We start from the raw sequence: 21,550 nt of genomic DNA on the forward strand, positions 1-21,550 counted from the left end.
TTTTCGTTTCCGACCGAACTTAATCTTCCTTAGGTGTTTTTATTTTTAATGATTCTTTAAACGTTTACGTTGATTGTCATCATCAGTAAAGGGTTGTCTATTTATCCGACGCTTTTTGTAGGTTTTCATTAAAGTGTGGTTGAAGATAGCGGCTCCCAGGCCCACCGAACAGTCTGCTAAGTGAGAATGGAAATAATACTAACAAGTTAATATAGCGAGCTGTTTGATTCAAGCAGACGCCCGCTTGTAGCAGCACTTTATGCTGGTCGGACGGTGTCGATGAAATCCCCCCGCTAGCCCTTAAACCTTATCAAGGAGCTGCACAGCCAGGTTGTCGTTAGGCCACTGCGATGGACGGGGTAGGAAAATATATAGTAGCGTGGGGAAAACAACATTTTTTGGGCCATCCTAATACATATGGAGACATATGTAGTATGGTTGTTACTAAATGTACATATGGGCTTGGATTTCTTTGTCACATTAAGAATCTACTCAGCTTTAACTTGAACGGACATGGTGCGCCGCTGAGGCTGTCTCCTCAGTTTTATACACATGTTTGGAATAACCAGTAGTTCTTAAACGTAAATAATTTAATGTTTACTTCCATTTGCTGAGTAAAACGAGGTAAACATTTGGTTCTTAGGCCCGGTTTTTCAGTACAAGTTCAACACAGTTTGTCAGTTAAACTACGCTTAAACTTATTCTGAAGTTTTTCAGTCCACCTTAACTGAAGATTAAGCTGAGCTTAAGCGGCCGATTTGGCAGGGTTAAACTTTAGTTAACCTATCAGGTATTTGCGTTCGTTTGAAATGGCGTGGATTATACCCAACAACCATTTGGGCTTGAGTACCATTATAGCTCATGTTGATAACTAGGCATACTTCAAAAATCTCAAAAGTTGTTTCGAAGCAGTGGATCAACTGGATCATAGCGTACTCAGCAAAAGAGGGAATTTTTTATAAAGCAAAAAATGCTTTTATTTAAGTTGAAAAAATTTTATTAACAACTTGTGGTTCTATAACTGAACTCCAATGTAAGATTCCATACTACAGTATTGTATGGTATCCCTTAGTGCTGCTAATATTCGTCACAGTATTTTCACGAAAATAATATGAAATATATATAATTTAAAAAATAAATAAATGCGAGGCACGATAACCTCCGATAAAATTTTAGGCCGAGCTTCTCTTCCAATTACGTCGTGCTTTTTATTAAATTTTCCTACAAATTGGCGGGACGGGACTTATTTGTTTTATTCCGACTGCGAACGAGATCTGCAAGGCAGATTAGTTTTTACTGAGAGCTTTTTATGGCAGAAATACGCTCGGAGTGCTTGCCAAACACTGCCGAGGGCGACCACGCTTAGAAAAAAATTTTGACGTTGCTTTGCCCGGACCGTGCACCCAGGATCTTCGGTGTGATAGGTAGAGCCCGCAATCATCACACCAAGACGGCCGCCTATATAATTTATTTTTGATTAATTACGCTCCAGTACTGCTATCAACCAGGTGTTTATTTCTCACAATAGACAGCTGTTGGTTTTGGTGGTACCAACTTTGAGATTTTTTTCAACTCCACCTCAACTCGATATGCAATATAGGATATGAACTGGAGAAATGTGTTGAATATTCATTTGAGAACTTTACATTCAAAATGTCTCGAAATAAGGATAATAATTGGAAAATATTAATAAGTTGGAGATCAACTCGAAAACTTTTAATTTTACAAAATTTCTCAAAGGTTGGATAGTGATTGGAGAATGAAGTTGTGTAACAACTCGAGAACTATCTGGTTTAAGAATAATTAAATAATGATGTTGGATATCACTCCCGGAACTAGATATATATTTCGCTGGATACTTTTTTTACATGTTTGTTGGGTAAATAAAATCCAGCTGTTGCCGTACCTACAAATTATCTAGATATAAAAAAAAAAACAAATGTTGCCGCACTAAAAAGCATACGCCAAAGGTGGCCTTAATGTGTGACTGAAAAACTGCTCAGTAGTTTAACTGGAGTTTAAATTTGACTAGAGTTTAAGCAAATTTAGTTTAAGCTTAGCTTAACCAACTACTGAAAAACCGGGCCTTAAAGTAGGAAGCGCAAACTCGTTGACAGCATGTGTGGTCGAACTTGTAATCCTCTTATTATCTATGTATGTACTTTTTTAATTTTTAAAACATTCCGCATATTAACTTTACCGATTATTTTAACTTTATATTCAGTAACATATTTATGTACATAGTCTGTATTCAACATTTTATGTTGGGCGGTTTTAAACGCTTTTGGTCGCACATTACAAAAAAATTAACTATATCTTTGGAACTACTTTACCGATCTTCAAATAAATTGTATCAAAACATAAAGCGTTAAATTTCTTTGGTTTTCATCATGATTGGAGATAACTGAAGCCAGTTATTAGCGCCAAGCAAGACCAAGTTTTCCTCCTTTGTTTTTGCCAACTCAGACACATTTGTTTATTTTTATAATCAGCTGAGCAAAGCTGACAGAGTAGAGATAAACGCCGCCGATTTTTGTCGTTTTTCGCACGCCGCCGCCGTATGTCTAAAATATCGGCGCGGCGGCGGCGGCATCCGGCGCGTTACTCTATTTTCTAATCGTTTAAAACTGTTTAGGCCATTTATTGTTCATGTCGAAAATTGGTCAGATTTGGTCGAAAGTGGTATCAACGGATGCGCATCACTGCCAGTTATAAGAAACTAATTGCGAAATTTAACTCTTTCTAACTGTTCAAAAGTTATTTTAAAAAAACGAGTGCTTTCGATGACAGCTTAACACGGACTTTGTTTGTATCACCCAATTCACCAAGTTATTTAAACAAAACAATAAAAGAAAAGATATATAACAAATTTATATGCTCACTTTGCATATTTTTTAAAAAATTAATAACGAACAATGATTTCAAACAAAATGACACAAGGCGAACATGTTTTCAAATTGTCCTCAAGTTGTTAAAAAAGCAAACTACCCAAAAAAGGTGCCGATTTTTTAAAAAATTGTATATTGCGATTGGCTGAAAAAATGAGCGAAATCAGCGACGTAAAATTCTTTGGTACGTTCTAGGGGCATAAACACTCCTTTGAAATGATTCGTACCTCATACTTAAGTTGAGGATATATGTACGTATGAGAAGGGTTTGAAAAATCACTTGGGTTTACATTCAAACATCTGTTGTTTATTTGCGAAACTATACAATAGCGTCTGAAATTTAAATTTAGATTCTCACACTTCATCCTTCAACACCCAAGTCTCCTGGTTTGACATTTCCTAAAGTTGGCGGCCCTATCCAAAACTAGTCCCTTGGAGTGAATCACATTGATTATAGCCTATCAACCAAGTTTAAATATCACCTACACGTTACGGCTCTTTTTACAAATGTGAATAAGTAGGCACATATATTTACAAGGTGAGGCTTTGTCCTTCGCAAGAACACTCAAAGTGGTGAAGCAAAAGCTTTCCCAAGACAGTCGAATTAATGACCGTGTGTGCTACTACCCTAATGGACAGTCGAACTAGTCTGAACTAATCTGAAGCTAGGCGGTCATCCATAATGAGCTCTTATATCATAAGGCCGGAAAACGGCAGTTAATATCTTTCAACTCGGTCGACTTTCATTCTAAAATATCGTTTTGATTTAACGAGGACTATTGAAATCAATATTGTGAACAAAAACGTCTGCTAACTTTGGTCTACATTTTAAAAATGTTATCCAGGGTCCTTGTAAAATTTAAATTATGTAGATGCGCCGAGGATTATACGATTTTCACCCATGAGTTACGCAATGACATCCACTTAAACTGCTTATGATTATGAGGGCGGCATCCTTGGCCGAATAGTCACTCCCTAACGTTTCAAGATGTTTCTCTAGTGTAGCTCGGCAGCATAGCGCGACAAAAACATCCGTTAGAAAGTCTTCGGAGCTACACCTAGAACTTCTAGGAAAGTGACGTCGAGGAAGGTATGAGTTCGAAGTCGCAGTCCTTTGGCTTCTGTGCTGGCATATGGTGTGAGGGTCAGGAGGCGTGGTAGCGATTGGTGGTCGCAATTGCTGCTATTCGCACATCGGGAATTGTAGCTCTTTAAAAACACCCGAAAAAACTGGAGGTGCCCTGTGCCACAAGATTTATGAGTATTAATAGACCATTAATAACAACCGCGAGCCGCCTTTGTGCGTGAGCGCCAAGGAGCCACAAATAATTTAAAGAAATTGTGTTCGCGACGATTATTAGGAGTTAATCACAGGTGAAACTACGCTTTGCACGAGATATACAAACAAAGGTGTGACCATTTTATGTATCTCTATTTCTTTTCAGCAGACGCAGCAGTACCAATTCCAAAGACCGGGATTAGGTTCGAAGCTTCTCTGGAGTAAGTGAACGAGGTACAATCCCTCCGCAATGGGCTACCCCTGACAATTTTTGAACGATCTGCGAGATTTTGAGGCAAAAACCCCGGATATTTCCGAAATGGCCAAAACGTTGATTTCCTTAAATACATACAAACAAAACCTTCCCTAAATATTATTTTTTAAATAGAAAAATTAAGCTTTTAAAAGTAAGAACACCGGCAGGAACGTTACTCCTATTACTATATGTGTGGTAAACAAAAATCAGCAAAATCGAATGACGAATACGCCCACTTTAAAAAAAAAAAATTTAAAGTCAAGTTTTAACAAAAAATTGAATATCTTTACAGCATGTAAGTAAATAATGTCAACATTCAACTCCAGTAATGATATGGTGGAACAAAATACAAATATGAAAGAAAATTTCAAAATGGGCGTGGCTCCGCTCTTTCCCATTTAATTTGTCTAGAGTAATTTAAATTCCATAAGTCGAACAAAAATTTACCATTGATAGGGCATAGATTCTATGACGATAACTGTTTTCTGTGAAAATGGGCGAAATCGGTTGAAGCCACGCCCAGTTTTTATATACAGTCGACGGTCATTTCTTCCGCTCGGCCGTTAACACGATATCTTGAGCAAAAATCGATATATCTTTACTAAACCTAGTTCACGAACTTAACTGAACCCATTTTATCTTGGTATAAAAATGGCCGAAATCCGACTTTGACCATGCCCACTTTTCGATATCGAAAATTACGAAAAATATGCCATAATTCTATACCCAATATGAAAAAAGAGATGAAACGTTGTAATTGGATTCGTTTATTGACGCAAAATATAACTTTAGAAAAAACTTTGTAAAATGGGTGTGACACCTACCATATTAAGTAGAAGAAAATGAAAAATTTAATTTTTCGTAAATTATTAAATAAATTATAAATTTAAAATTTATTCAAATAAATGTTTTCATACATTTAAAGCAATAAGGGTAATCCCCGCTGAAAACTAATACAAATAGACAACATTGGTTAATTCGTTGTAGTTCTATAAAAAGAACAAAAGCAACAACACCAAGTTTCTTTGAAAACCGCCTTACCAACGTATAACTTTACCATATGATGCCATACTAAGTATGGACTATAAGGATAAGGTTTACAACAACTAATACTATGTTCAAATAGAAAAATAAATTGAGGAAATTTCGATTTGAATTGAGTGCTGTTCATACAACTCGATTTAGCTTACACAATAGTAATTTGATAGCTGGTTCGCTCATCTCTACAGCAAGAACATACCTTTGTTCAGACTGTCAAAATGTGCGTGTTGGTATTAGGCGAATGAAATGGAATGAAAACATAAAACTTTGAAATTTTTGTGTTTTGTAAGAAAATGTGTTCAATGTTTTGGTTTCATTTTGAGTTTGCCATCTTCTTTTGACAATCTCTACTCCAGTGAAATGAAAGACATAAAATCAGCTGATGAAATGAGCCAACCATATAGTTCAGCCGTGCGTAGCTGACGTTTAAATATACTCAATAAACACACTTTACAATGTTGCATTTGCAGTTTGAAACAATTTATTACGCAATTTTTTTTTAATTGACAATTTATTATTACAATTTATTATATGACAAATTGCGTAATAAATTGCCCAAATAGTATAAATTGCCAATTGGGTGTGTGTTTGAACCTAGTATAAGGCATGACGTGGCTGAATGCGTTTGCAATACTTCAACCATCGTAGGAGTGCGGGTTCAAATCCCAGTCCCGGGAGAAAAGGCTTTGAAGAGATTTACAAGGTATAATCGAAACAGTTGTCGCTTTGTCCGTCCTGATGTCACGTTGTTTAAATTTTTCCCAATTTATTAAATAAATTATAAATTAAAAATTGCTTCAAATAAATGTGTTCATACATTTAAAGCAATAAGGGTAATCCCCGCTTAAAAACTGATACAAATAGACAACATTGGTTAATTCGTTGTAGTTCTATAAACAGAACAAAAGCAGCAACACCAAGTTTCTTTGAAAACCGCCTTAACAACGCATAACTTTACCATATGATGCCATACGATGTATGGACTATGAATAAAGAAAATATGCAAAGAAGGCAATTGGGATAAGGTTTCCAACAACTAAGGCATGACGTGGCTGAATGCGTTTGTAACACTTCAACCATCGGTGGAGTGCGGGTTCAAATGCCACTCCCGAGAGAAAAGGCTTTGAAGAAATTTGCAAGGTATAATCGAAACAGCTGTCGCCTTGTTCGTCCTTAAGTCACGTTGTTTAAATTTTTCCCAAATTATTAAATAAATTATAAATTAAAAATTGCTTCAAATAAATGTTTTCATACATTTAAATCAATACGGGTAATATCCGCATAAAACTAATGATACTGAAAAAGTTCTGCAGGGAGAAATCAAAAGCCCTTTGAATCTTGGCAGGAATACTGTTCGTGGTATTACATATATAAATAGATTAGCGGTACCCCACAGATGAAGTTCTGGGTTACCCTGGCCCACATTTTGGTCGATATCTCGAAAACGCCTTCACATATACAACTAAGGGCCACTCCCTTTTAAAACCCTCACTAATACCTTTAATTTTATACACATATCCTACATACACATTCTGGAGTCACCCCTGGTCACCCTTATGGCGATGTCTCAAAAAGGCGTCCACCTATAGAACTAAGGCCCACTACGTTTTAAATAATCATTAACAACTTTCATGTGATACCCGTATCGTACAAACGCATTCTAGAGGCACCCCCGGTCCACCTTTATGGCGATATCTCGAAAAGGCGTCCACCTATAGAACTAAGGCCCACTCCCTTTTAAGATAATCATTAACACCTTTCATTTGATAACCATATTGTACAGACAGATTCTAGAGTCACCCCTGGTCCACTTTTATGGCGATATCTCGAAATATATAACTAAGGATCACTCCCTTTTAAAATAGTCATTACCACCTTTCATTTGATAGCCATATCGTACAAATACTCTCTAAAGTCACCCCTGGTCCACCTTTATGGCGATATCCCGAAATGGCGTCCACCTATAAAACTATGGCCCACTCCCTTTTAAAATACTCTTTAATACCTTCCATTTGATGCCCATGTCATACAAACACATTCCAGGGTTACCCTAGGTTCATTTTCCTACATGGTGATTTTCCCTTATTTTGTCTCCAAAGCTCTCAGCGGAGTATGTAGTATTCGGTTACATCCGAACTTAGCTTTCCTTACTTGTTGTGTGTAACATTTGTTTGGATTTTTACAGTGTTTGTTCTTAATACTTCCACTATTACTATTATATCAATGTTATCTTATGCATATATGTAATTGGCGAGACTTGCTCATATTGCTTTATACAATGGTTTTTGTTATTGATATTAGAGAAAAATTGCAAAGTTTACATACAGAGTGTATGCACCTAATGTGAATAAAAAAGGAATATCAACAAAAAAGCAATTCTTAGAGACAAATTGCAAAGCGAGCAACGGGGCATTTATATGACTACGTGGTTAAAGGCATCTGCCTTTACACTGGTACGAATATTGGAGATTCGAGTTCAATACTCAGCTCCCGAGAAGCTAACTCATTACGAAGTGAAATTCAGAAAAATGTCCTAGTAACCATCGCCGTTTGTAAACTTTGCAATTTTTCTCTAATATCAATAACAAAAACCATTGTATAAAGCAATATGAGCAAGCCTCCCTAATCACATACATATGATAACATTGATATAATAGTAAAAGTGGAAGTATTGAAAACAAATATTGTAAAAATGCATACAAATATTACTAAGCTTTCAAAAGTGCGCCTAAAAAACATTCCACGCACCTAATCTATATATTGTAACGAATTTACTGCAATTCCTCTTATTTGCAACCTTCTGCTAAGTTCGAATCACTAAACTGTTGAATAAATAACTCCACTCTTCAGCAATGCAAAATGGCCTTTATTAAAGTACTTCAATTATACTTCGCTTACTGATAGCTTGCTTAACTCAAACTGATTCCTCAGCCTGTGCCGCTTTTATGCTCTTCGGTATCCTCGTTCATCCATTTCTCCTAAGGTCTAGTAATTTCGTGAACCTGATGCTTGTTTACTAGGTATATACACGTATATTTGCAATTTGTATCCATATGCGTGTGTATGTGTGAGCGGCTGATGATGACATGCGCTTGTGAGTATCTCTCTGTGTTGCCCCGCACGTATGTTGTGTGCAGACAATGATTAATTTGCTTATATTGTTTTCACACAGAAACTTAATGATCTCATTTCACCTGCTAATGAAATCGTAAATCTTTTGCTTTCACACAGAAGTAACTGCTCGATTAGTATGAAGGATGAGACAGACAATCATGGCGGAACGATACAAGGTGGGAGCATGGTGACATACCTACAAACAAACAAAATTCCATGTACTTGTAAATTCGATGGACAAATGTCAAAATCGAACTGCGCCGGTAGTTGATGTATCAAATCAAATAAAAAAGGTTATAATCAGCTGTTCGATGCGGCCACCTTGTATCGTTCCGCCATGCAGACAATGACATTTGCTTTGACAAATGACATTTTTAAGCACTGAACACACCAAAAACTAAGAAGCGGAAACGGAAGCGGAACGCTGCGAACAGAGTTGCATTGTGCTTTTGACTTCATTAGGCATTCGATTAGCTACTAATGAAATAATAATAGACTCGAGTTTTGTAGGGAAGATTGAGCTCAATAAGCGCCTTAATGTAGAAAACTGCCTTTATTATTCAATAAGCCGTCTGTGTGAAAATAGTATTACGTACATACAAGTGTAGCAGCTTGCTTTATTGTTGTTGTGGCTTTATTTACTTAGTATCAGATTATTGATGGGAGTATCACTTAGTGGCACTAATATTCGTCACACTGCCCTCCACCTAAGTCTGATCGTCCCGATCTGACAAATCTCTCGATCTAACCGCTGCTAGCCTCTCCAAATGAACCACCCTTCTATTTCGTGGTTTCCCAATTGTTTGTATGCGGTAGATGGCATCACTGATCCTCTTCACAACTCTACACGGGCTTTCCCAACTGCACCAAAATTTGGATGGAAAACCTTTCCGCCGGTGAGGGTTGTATAGCAGTACCAAATCTCCCTCCAATAAACCTTCAGAATTATTGTTCTCATCGTACCTGCGTTTCATCTTACTACTCATTATCCTGGATCGTTTCCTCGCATTCTGTTGTTTGGCCAATGAAGAACTACTTCGCAGAGCTTGATCTTGACGGATTGACTTTGCATCATCAGTCTCTTCTTGACGTTTCACAACAGTAGTGCGCGCTGACTTGAAACCACCCTGGCATTCTTTCTGGGAAATTCTTTCCGTCGTTTCGGTGCGTCCATTAGTGTTTGTCAATGCCAGTGTTTTTCTCGCAGGTACCTTCGGTTTTAATTTGTTTGGACTTTGGCTTTTGTGGTTTTTGTCGAATCTCTTTCACCAGCACTCGCTTCCTGCTGAGCCCTTGCTCAAAACTGAAGTTAAGTGGCACCTCCTTGTTCTTATACTGCATAGTCCTTCTCTGCATATCGATCCTGATGTCATAGTCAACTAAGAAATCCACTCCCAATATGACTTCATCAACGATCTCTGCCACAAAGAATTTGTGTAGAACCATGACCTTCCCAATTAAGACTTCACATACCACTTCTCCCTGGACTTGGTTATACTCGCCAGTAATCGTAAGCAATCTTGCTCCAGGTAATGGCTTTACTCTCCTGTTGACCAAATTGGATCGGATTAAGGAATGAGATGCGCCCGTATCTACAGTCAGTACACGCTCCTTTCCATCCATATTTCCTTTGACGGTAAGACTGCTCGATTTCCTTCCAGTTTGCGAGATAGGTATCACATGACATACAATAGCTGGGGCAAGTTCTCGATCTTTACATTTGACTCGCTCTTGCTTATCTCCTCCAGCTTTGCGTTTACGACCAGCCAAGGTGGAACTACGATGACCGGTGCTGCAATGACGTGCAATGTGACTTTGGTTACCGCACTTGAAACACTTCACAACTCCGTCATTTTTTTGTTGTAATCCCTTCAGTGCTTCCTAGATTGTGTCTACCTAATCTGGCCTTTCCACTTCCACGCGATGAGCTTTGTATGGCTTACTCAAAAGTGACGCTGTTTCCTGAGTCAGTGCATGGGATACCGTTTCAGCAAATGTTGGATTTGGGTTCGCATATGTAGCTCGTTTCGTTTCGGCATCCCGTATTCCATTTATAAAGCTCTGAATTTTTACCCTATCGGTGTATTCCAAGGGTGCGTCTGCATTTGCGAGATGAGCCAATCTTTCAACAGCCGACGCAAACTCCTGCAAAGTCTCATTCGCCTTTTGGTAACAATTTTGCAACTCAATTTGATATATCTGTTTTCTATGCTCGCTTCCGTAACGTCTCTCTAGAGCGCTCATCAATGTTTCATAGTTGTTCTGTTCGTACTCTGGAATTGTCGTTAAGATTTCAGCTGCAGGCCCTTTCAATGCCACGAACAGTACAGCAACTTTATCTTCAGCATTCCAATTGTTCACTGCTGACGTCTTCTCAAATTGAAGCTTGAATACCTCGAAAGGAACAGAGCCGTCAAAAGATGGAGTTTTTACCTTCGGATTGCTAGCTGGAACAGCTGGGCGATTTAGTTGTAACTGTCGCATTAGACATTTCAACGCTTCTATCTCGGCATCAATTTTGTCCTCGAGTTGTAAAATTTTTGCATCCTGCTCTTCGAGTTTCGCAAAGAGCTGCGATGATACCTCTTCCGAAATTTTTGTCGACATTCCAGATATACGTGCCTCTTTCGCTTAAAGTTGAGATGACATATATATCTTCTGTTCTTCCAATTGAGATGACATTTGCGACGCCATTTCTGAAATGCGTGCCTCCTGTAAATCCAGCTGAGATGCCATTGTCGATGTTTGTGCAGATATTGTGCTCGTCACTGTCTGCGGTGTTTCGTCTTTTTCTTCCATTTTTGTTGTTGTTTTGTCGCTATCATAATGAAAGACATACTCCTCAGCATTGACTCCTTCAAATACCATAGCTACACTAAGTCGTCTTTCTAGCTGGGATTTGTCGCCAAAAGTAGCCAATCCACAGACTTCCAACTCCTCCTTCAGTTGCTGGATCGTCAATTCACTCAACTTTGCCATGCCCAAGTTGTATTCGAAGTCTTCGGAATTTATTCAACAATTCCTCTTCTGACACCAATAGTAACGAATTTACTGCAATTCCTCTTAATTGCAACCTTCTGCTAAGTTCGAATCACTAAACTGTTGAATAAATAACGCCACTCTTCAATAATGCAAAATGGCCTTTATTAAAGTACTTCACTTATACTTCGCTTACTGATAGCGTGCTTAACTCAAACTGATTCCTGATTCCTCAGCCTGTGCCGCTCTTATACTCTTCGGTTTCCTCGTTCACCCATTCCTACTAAGGTGTAGTAATTTCGTGAACCTGATGCTTGTTTACTAGCTATATACACGTATATTTGCAATTTGTATCTATATGCCTGTGTATGTGTGAGCGGTTGATGATGACATGCGCTGGTGAGTATCTCTCTCTGTTGCCCCGCACGTACGTGTGCAGACAATTTGTTTACGTGCATACAAGTGCAGCAGCTTGCTTTATTGTTGTTGTGGCTTTATTTACTTAGTATCAGATTAGTGATGGGAGTATTACTTAGTGTCACTAATATTCGTCACAATATATAAAAGAAAGTGGTGTTAGTTACACTACGCACAACTCAAGAACGGATGAACCGATTTGGCTGAAAATTGGTGGAGAGGTACCGTAGAACCATGGAACGGACACAGGATACTTTTTATCCCGTTCTGTCTAGGGTCTTGATATCAAAACGTCGACCTGGGTAATCCTGGGATGTGTTTGTACAATATGGGTATCAAATGGAAGCTGCTTATTAGCACTTTGATACTGGGTATTTTTCGTACCCCTGGGTGAGTAGGGTCTCGAGATATAGGCCAAAACGTGGACCCGGGCACCCCTAGAATGTGTTTATACGATATGGATATCAAATGAAAGCTGTTGATGAGTGATTTAGTACAGGGTAGTTTTCGTACCTATTGGTGACTATGGTGTCGAGATATAGGCAAAAAAGTGGATCAAGGTTACACTAGGGTGTGTTTTTACATTATGGGTATCAAACTGAAGCTGTTGAGGTGTGCATTAGTACAGGGTAGTTTTCATACCTATTGGTGACTAGAGTATTGAAATATAGGCGAAAACGTGGACCCGGGCACCCCTAGAATGTGTTTATACAATAAGGATATCAAATGAAAGCTGTTGATGAGTGCTTTAGTACACGGTAGTTTTTATATCTATTGGTGACTAGGCTTTCGAGATATAGGCCAAAACGTGGACCCAGGCACCCCTAGAATGTGTTTATACAATATGGATATAAAATGAAAGCTGTATTTGAGTGCTTTAGTACAGGGTAGTTTTCATACCTATTGGTGACTAGGGTCTCGAGATATAGGCAAAAATGTGGATCAGGTTAACACTAGGATGTGTTTTTACATTATGGGTATCAAACTGAAGCTGTTGATGTGTGCGTAAGTAGTGGGTAACTTTCATACCCCTGGGTGATTGGGGTCTCGAAATATAGGCTAAAACGTGGACCCGGGTACCCCTAGAATGTGTTTATACAATATTGATAACAAATGAAAGCTGTTGATGAGTGCTTTAGTAGAGGGTAATTTTCATACCCCTGGATGACTAGGGTCTCGAGATATAGGCCAAAACGTGGGCCCGTGAACGCCTACATAGTGTTTTTACATTATGGGCATCAAATTGGAGCTGTTGATGTCTGCATTAGTACAGCGTAGTTTTCATACCTATTAGTGACTAGGGTCTCCGGATATAGGCCAAAACGTGGACCCGGGTACCCCTAGAAGTGTTTATAGGATATGGATATCAAATGAAATCTGTTGATGAGTGCTTTAGTAGAGGGTAATTTTCATACCCCTGGGTGACTAGGGTCTCGAGATATAGGCCAAAACGTGGACCCGGGCACCCCTAGAATGTGTTTATACAATATGGATATCAAATGAAAGCTGTTGATGAGTGCTTTAGTACAGGGTAGTCTTCATACCTATTGGTGACTGGGTCTCGAGATATAGGCTAAAACGTTGATCAGGGTAACACTAGGTTGTGTTTTTACATTATGGGTATTAAACTGAAGCTGTTGATGTGTGCATTAGTACAGGGTAGTTTTCATACCTATTGGTGACTAGAGTCTTGAGATATAGATCAAAACGTGGACCCGGGCACCCCTAGAATGTGTTTATACAATAAGGATATCAAATGAAAGCTGTTGATGAGTGCTTTAGTACACGGTAGTTTTTACATCTATTGGTGACTAGGGTCTCGAGATATAGGCCAAAACGTGGACCCGGGCAGCCCTAGAATGTGTTTATACAATATGGATATCAAATGAAAGCTGTTGATGAGTGCTTTAGTACAGGGTAGTTTTCATACCTATTGGTGACTGGGTCTCGAGATATAGGCAAAAACGTTGATCAGGGTAACACTAGGGTGTGTTTCTACATTATGGGTATCAAACTGAAGCTGTTGATGTGTGCATTAGTACAGGGTAGTTTTCATACCTATTGGTGACTAGAGTCTTGATATAGATCAAAACGTGGACCCGGGCACCCCTAGAATGTGTTTATACAATAAGGATATCAAATGAAATCTGTTGATGAGTGCTTTAGTATACGGTAGTTTTTATATCTATTGGTGACTAGGGTCTCGAGATATAGGCCAAAACGTGGACCCGGGCACCCCTAGAATGTGTTTATACAATATGGATCTCAAATGAAAGCTGTATTTGAGTGCTTTAGTACAGGGTAGTTTTCATACTTATTGGTGACTAGCGTCTCGAGATATAGGCAAAAACGTGTATCAGGGTAACACTAGGGTGTGTTTTTACATTATGGGTATCAAACTGAAGCTGTTAATGTGTGCGTTAGTAGAGGGTAATTTTCATACCTCTGGGTGATTAGGGTCTCGAGATATAGGCTAAAACGTGGACCCGCGTACCCCTAGAACGTGTTTATACAATATGGATAACAAATGAAAGCTGTTGATGATTGCTTTATTAGAGCTTAATTTTCATACCCCTGGGTATCTAGGGTCTCGAGATAGAGGCCAAAACGTGGGCCCGTGAACGCCTAGATAGTGTTTTTACATTATGGGCATCAAATTGAAGCTGTTGATGTCTGCATTAGTACAGGGTAGTTTTCATACCTATTAGTGACTAGGGTCTCCGGATATAGGCCAAAACGTGGACCCGGGTACCCCTAGAATGTGTGTATAGGATATGGATATCAAATGAAAGCTGTTGATGAGTGCTTTAGTAGAGGGTAATTTTCATACCCCTGGGTGCCTAGGGTCTCGAGATATAGGCCAAAACGTGGGTTCGTGAACGCCTAGGTTGTGTTTTTACATTATGGGTATCAAATTGAAGCTGTTGATGAGTGCATTAGTACAGGGTAGTTTTCATACCTATTGGTGACCAGGGTCTCGAGATATGGGCTAAAACGTGGGCCAGTGAACGGCTAGATGGTGTTTTACATTATGGGTATCAAGTTGAAGCTGTTGATGAGTGCTTTAGTACAGGGTAGTTTTCGTACTTTGGGTGACTAGGGTCTCGAGATATAGACCCAAACGTGATACACCTAGAATGTGTTTTTAAATTATGGGTATCAAGGTGAGGCTGTTGATGTGTGCTTTACTTTTTTTTTTTTTTTTTTTTTTTTTTTTTTTTTTTTTTTTTTTTTTTTTGCGGGGAGGCTGAAAAATGCCTAATGCACCATAATTGCTGCCGTCGCAGCAACCGTGTGTCCGTTGCCTAAAAAACAGTCCCGTTCTGGAACCGTCGCCCACCCCGGCACCACTTTCGCATTACTTCAGGGTGGCGTTCCATATTTCTCATTTTTTAAGAGCCTACTGTTGTCCCTGCGTCCAGGTTCCCGCTATTTGCTCTGAGTGTCCATTTAATCGCCACTGCTTCGCATGCGCATTTCTCTGCGCTCCCTCTCAGCATCCATCAGGCGTGTCATTACTATAAATGCCATTTTGCTCACTGCAGTCCAGCATTCTTTCCTGTTGCACATATGTGAAACTAAATTTCTCGTGGTAGGTTCCTCCCCAAAGACTCCATGCAAGGTGAGTATTTCTTCGTGGAAACGAGGGCAGTAGAACATGACGTGTTCTGCGTTTTCTATCTCTGTGGTACACATTGGGCAATGAGGATCTTCCTCTATCCTACGCTTCCATAAATACTCTTTGAAACCGCCATGTCCACTCATTATCTGCGTGAGATGGTAGTCCAGTTCGCCGTGCTTCCGCTCATTCCATTGAGCTACGTTCCAAACTAGTGTGAAAGTCCAACGCCCTTTACTCGAGGCCTCCCACCTATTCTTAAAGAAGCAAGTCGGTACGCTGCTAATATATATTTTTGATGGGTCTGTTTAGATCCATACCACACTGGTGCTGCGTATAGTATTATTGAGCTGGTTACTGTGGACAATAGCTGACGTATAGCTTCGCTCGGACCACCAATGTTAGGCATTATTCGCATAAGTGATCCATTAACTTTGGTAATTTTCTCCCCCACCGCTATGCCCCACCGAAGTGCTCTTTGAAAGTTAACTTAGAGTCAATGTGCACTCCTAAGTATTTTAAGGAATCCTTTGAGGTGATTTGATGATCCCCGACAGTTAAGACTAACCCGTTCGCCGACCGTTTTGAGCTTACTAATACCACTTCCGTATTTTGGCTAGCCAACTCCAGTCCTGTATTGGTCAGCCATTCCTTTATTCTTGCTACGGCATCATTACATAATGCTTGAAGCAGGTCCAGTTTCTTGCCCACTACTACCACTGCAATATCATCAGCATATCCCACAATTTGCGTGTTTTCTGGTAGATCTATCTTTAGCACCCCGTCATACATTACATTCCAAAGCGTTGGACCGAGAACAGATCCCTGTGGGACGCCTCCTGTGATTTTGTACTCTTTTGCTCCTTGATCCGTGTCAAAAAGTAGTACTCCCTCTTTAAGATAGCTACCTATAATTCTGCGTAAGTAAGCTGGAGTGCCGAAGCTTTGCAGCGCTGCCATTATCTGCATCCAGTTCGCAGTGTTAAAAGCATTCTTGATGTCCAACATAATCAGTGCACAGAACTTCCTCTTATTTTGGCCTCCAGAGATAGCTTCTCTAGCTATATTGACGACTATTTGTATTGCATCTACGGTGGATCTTGATTTGCGAAATCCATATTGACTATTCGATAAGCCACCTGGTCTTTCTAGAGTCAGCTGTAGGCGCTCACTAATTATACGCTCGAAAATCTTCCCTTAGTACAGTAAGTTTTATGCCGCTGGGGACTAGGGTCTCGAGATATAGGCCAAAACGTGGACGCGGATACACCTAGAATGTGTTTTTACATTATGGGTATCAAATTGAAGCTGTTGCTGTATGCTTTAGTACAGAGTAAGTTTTAGACCGCTGGGTAACTAGGGTCTCGAGATATAGGCCAAAACATGGACCCGGATAGACCTAGAATGTGTTTTTACATTACGGGTATCAAATTGAAGCTGTTGATGTGTGATTTAGTACAGAGTAAGTTTTACACCGCTGGGTGACTATAGTCTCGATATATAGGCCAAAACGTAGACCCGGATACCCCTAGAATGTGTGTGTATTATGGATATCAAACGAAATCTGTTTCTGAGAGCTTTAAAGTAATTTTCGTTGTGGTATTTCGAAATAAAGACATAAATTAATAATACCCTCATACAGGCCCGACGAAAGGGGATTGGGAATGGGCGTTTCCCCCCGGGCTCGGGGCTTCTCATGGGCGCGATTTAGAGGTACTAAGACATTTTTTTTAATTCAGGACAGTCTTTAATTGTTCCATGTTAAAATTTTAAGCCGAATTTCAAAAGCAACGAATATTGATAATGAGTTTTTGCCTGGGCCTGAGGAGACAATAAAAACATTTGTGTTTCTCAGGGGGACCGCAATTTAGAGGTACTGAGAGATTTTTTTTAATTCAGGAGAGTTTTAGTTGTTCCATGTGCAAATTTTAAGCCGAATTTCAAAAGCAACGAATATTGATAATAATTTTTTGCCTGGGCCTGAGGAGACAATAAAAGCATCAACCAAAAAAGTGTTTCTCAGGGGGCCCGCGATTTAGAGGTACTGAGACATTTTTTTTAATTCAGGAGAGTCTTTAGTTGTTCCATGTGCAAATTTTAAGCCGAGTTTCAAAAGCAACGATTTTTTGCCTGGCCCTCGAATTGTGAGGAGACAATAAAAACATCAAACAAAATGTTATGTTTACATGAATCCGAAATCGTAAAGTTTTCGTGGTGACACTGATGAAGGTTTATCTTCAGAAAGTTTTCCAACAATACCACCAACTCTGTATCAAAGTCCAGATTATTTAAACGACTTCGATATCGGTACCGTGAATAATGAGTTTTTGCGATCTGAAGAAGTCAACGAAATAATTCGTCGAGGTCATCAAAAGCGTCCTGTTATTTTTCCACGTGATTTTCATGCACGAGGCATTTCCTACCTCGTTGTTAAACAGAATCTTGTAAAATGGAGAGAAAGTGGAGCGTGACTGGTTAGTGTGGAGTACCAGTAGCATTGCTTTTTATTGCCTACCATGTCGTCTGTAATGCACCAATACTTTAAATCGACCTAAAATGTGTTGTCCTGGCGGATATTTGAAATTCCAGGTATGGATGAAGCTATACGATAAACTGCGAAAATACTCAAGATCACATTAAATGTTATATTCAATGGCGATCTTTACAAAATCTAATTCAAAAGGAGGCTACAATTGATACACTTATCAATGAACAGCTAATCACTGAAACTCAAAATTGGAAAGAAATTTTATATAGAATTTTGGACACTATTTTATTTTTGGATGGAAGAGGCCTAGCTTTCAAAGGCGAAAGTATATATCTTGGTGAACGAAACAATGGACATTTTTTGGGAATCTAAAATCTCATAAGCCATTGTGATCCGATACTTAGAGATCATTTGGAGAAAGTTAGGATTTCACAACAGCAGCACAAACGCTTACAAGTTCACTATCTTTCCCCAGACATTCAGAATGAGTTTATAGAAATTTTTGCAAAGCACGTGAGGGAAACTATATTAAATCAAGACAAGAAAGCCAAGTATTTTGCTATTATCGTTGATGCTATGCCTGATGCTAGTCACGTTGACTACGTTAATTTTGCGCTAACTCCATTTCAATTCGAAAGCAACAAATTTTACAATTCAAGAACGGTTTTTGGCTTTCGTGAATTGTAACCAAAAAACTGGTCAGAAAAGCGCTGATCTAATTTACCATACATTAGGTAAACATGAAATCCCATTAGAAGATTGTCGTGCACAAGGGTACAATAACGGCGCCAATATGAAAGAAGCATACAATGGAACACTACGTTACATTCTCGAAAAAACTCGAATGCTGATTACTGGCCTTGTGCAACCCACAATCTCAATTTATGTGGTGTTGATGCTGCAGAGTGTTCAGCGGCTGCAATTACTTTCTTCGGAGTTGTACAAAAATGTTTTGCTATTTTCAGCGGCATTTTACAACGATAGGACATCCTCAAAAAGGTTCCGAGCTCTCTTCATAGCCTTTCAATCAAAAGCAAAAAAGCCGACTTTGACTGTGCAAGCATACGGAGATGTTACCGGCATTCTGAAGTACATCAACAAGTTCGAATGTATCTTCCTGTCCTCAATTTGGTTCAAAATACTGACTACCATTAATGAAAGAAACTTGGTCCTCCAAGCTAGAGACGCCAACATAGATGTTGAGGTCCGAAAACTAGATGCCTTATTAGCTGATTTGAAGTCGATCAGGAACCAATGGGGAACAATTTTAAACTAATGCAAACAGTTGCTATTCAATTGAACATCTCGCCAAAGTTTCCGGACATTCGAAACGGAAAACCCAAAAGACGTTCTGAAGATAATTTAAATGAGATGATTACGGATGATTCAGAGTCTGATTTTAAAAACAATACATTCCTGGTGATCGTTGATTCGGTAATCACTGGCATTACTGAACGATTTGCAGCTATGAGAAATTTGAGCGAGACGTTTTCCTTTTTGTGGCGATTTGAAGACATGGATGAAATCATTTAGGCAAAATTTTTTTTGATGTAATCCATCAATAATGATTAATGAATTAGACCTCATTAATTCAAATTAATCAAATGTATTAGTGGATTTTTTATAGGGGGCCCGTAAATTGTTTAGTCCCGGGCCCGGATTTTCTCTCTATGGCCCTGCCCTCATACCTATTTACATACGTCCTATTCGATTTGCCTGAAATTTGGTATATAAATTTGCCGATATTAGTATTTACGATGTTTTTTTCCGGGAAGTAGCCGACAGACGGACTGGGACTGTGATTAGGACTAGGACTGGGACTGAGACTTAGACTCGGAGTGGGACTGGGACTGAGACTCGGAATGGTACTGGAACAAAATACCTAACACCCTCTGGGATAGGTAATAACATATTAAGAAGAATGAGAAAGACTTGAGAGAAGAGAAAAGAGAGAAGGAGACTGAGAAAGAGATAGAATGAGACGAAGATGGAGATAGATGAAGCGAAAAATACGGAGGAAGGAGTGAATACAAAGATTAGGAAAAAGTGTAGAGGGGCGAAGGCAGAGTTAGACGGAAAAAGCTTTTTAAAATGTATGCAGATGGACCAAATTTAGGGCAGAACAACGTCTGCCGGGTCTGCTAGTAGTGAATAAAAAAGGAATAGCAACAAAAGGCAATTCTGAGAGACCAATTGCAAAGCGAGCTGCGGTGCATTCATATGGCTGAGTGGTTAAAGGCATCTGCCTTTACACTGGTTCGAATGTTGGAGATTCGAGTTCAATACTCTGCTCCCGACAAGCTAACTGATGAAGAAGTGAAATTCAGAAACATGTCCTAGTAACCATCGCCGTTTGTAAACTTTGCAATTTTTCTCTAATATCAATAACAAAAACCGTTGTATAAAGCAATATGAGCAAGTCTCGCTAATTACATATAATGATAATATTGATATAATAGTAACATTGGAAGTATTAGAAACTAATATTGTAAAAATCCAAACAAATATTACTAAGCTTTCAAAAGTGCGCCTAAAAAACATTTCACACAATTAGGATTAAACAACATACAGAGTGTATGCACCTAATAGTTAATAAAAAATAAATAGCAACAAAAACAAAAACGTTGTAACCAACTATAGACCCATCTCTAAACTGTCCACCTGCTCCAAGCTCTTTGAAAAAGTGGTAAAAGAGAAGCTGTCCTTTGCAATAAAAGGATCAATAGATGAGTGTCAACGAGGGTTTCTCAGTGGTCGCTCCACAGTTACGAACCTAGCCTCATTTTCTCGTTTTTGCATTTCGTCGCTCAAAAATGGATATCAAGTTGATGTTGTATATATTGACTTCGCGAAGGTATTTGATACTGTCACCCACAGCATACTATTGCGCAAGCTCGAGCTATTAGGTTTCCATTCTACCTTTTTACTTTGGATTGGGCCCTATACCACTAATAGAACCTCGTTCGTCAATATTGGGAATATCAAGTCTTATTCATTCATTGCCACATCTGGGGTACCTCAGGGTAGTATTCTCGGGCCAATTCTATTTCTTCTTTTTATAAATGATATAGGAACCTGTTTTAGAAGTTCAAAATACCTGCTCTACGCAGATGATCTAAAAGTTTTTAGGACAATTTCGAGCATGTCAGATGTGTGCCTTTTACAAGATGATCTAAATAAATAAATGTAAGGCGCGATAACCTCCGAAGAGATCTAAGGCCGAGCTTCTCTTCCAATTTGCGTCGTGCTCCTCTTGATTTTTCCCTACAAATTGGCCGGACGGGACCTACATGTTTTATGCCGACTCCGAACGGCATCTGCAAGGCAGATGAGTTTTCACTGAGAGCTTTTCATGGCAGAAATACAATCGGAGCGCTTGCCAGACACTGCCGAGGGGCGACCCCGCTTAGAAAAATTTTCTTCTAATTGAAAAATCTTATTTCTAAAATTTTTGATGTTGCTTTGCCCG

The 21,550-nt window shown here is 39.1% G+C and overlaps 1 protein-coding gene across 1 annotated transcript in view; it reads left to right on the forward strand.

The window, feature by feature from the left end:
* The first annotated feature begins 3,006 nt into the window (after positions 1–3,006).
* Positions 3,007–21,550, forward strand: part of Wnt10 (Wnt oncogene analog 10) — a 322,353-nt gene continuing 303,809 nt past the window's right edge. The window contains exon 1 of the mRNA XM_067766364.1: positions 3,007–3,072. Coding sequence (XP_067622465.1) covers positions 3,042–3,072 — 31 coding nt within the window. The 5' untranslated portion in view covers positions 3,007–3,041. The remainder of the gene's footprint in view (positions 3,073–21,550) is intronic.

This window comes from Eurosta solidaginis, chromosome 2 (genome assembly GCF_040869045.1).
Source record: "Eurosta solidaginis isolate ZX-2024a chromosome 2, ASM4086904v1, whole genome shotgun sequence".
NCBI classification, from domain to species: Eukaryota; Metazoa; Arthropoda; class Insecta; order Diptera; family Tephritidae; genus Eurosta; species Eurosta solidaginis.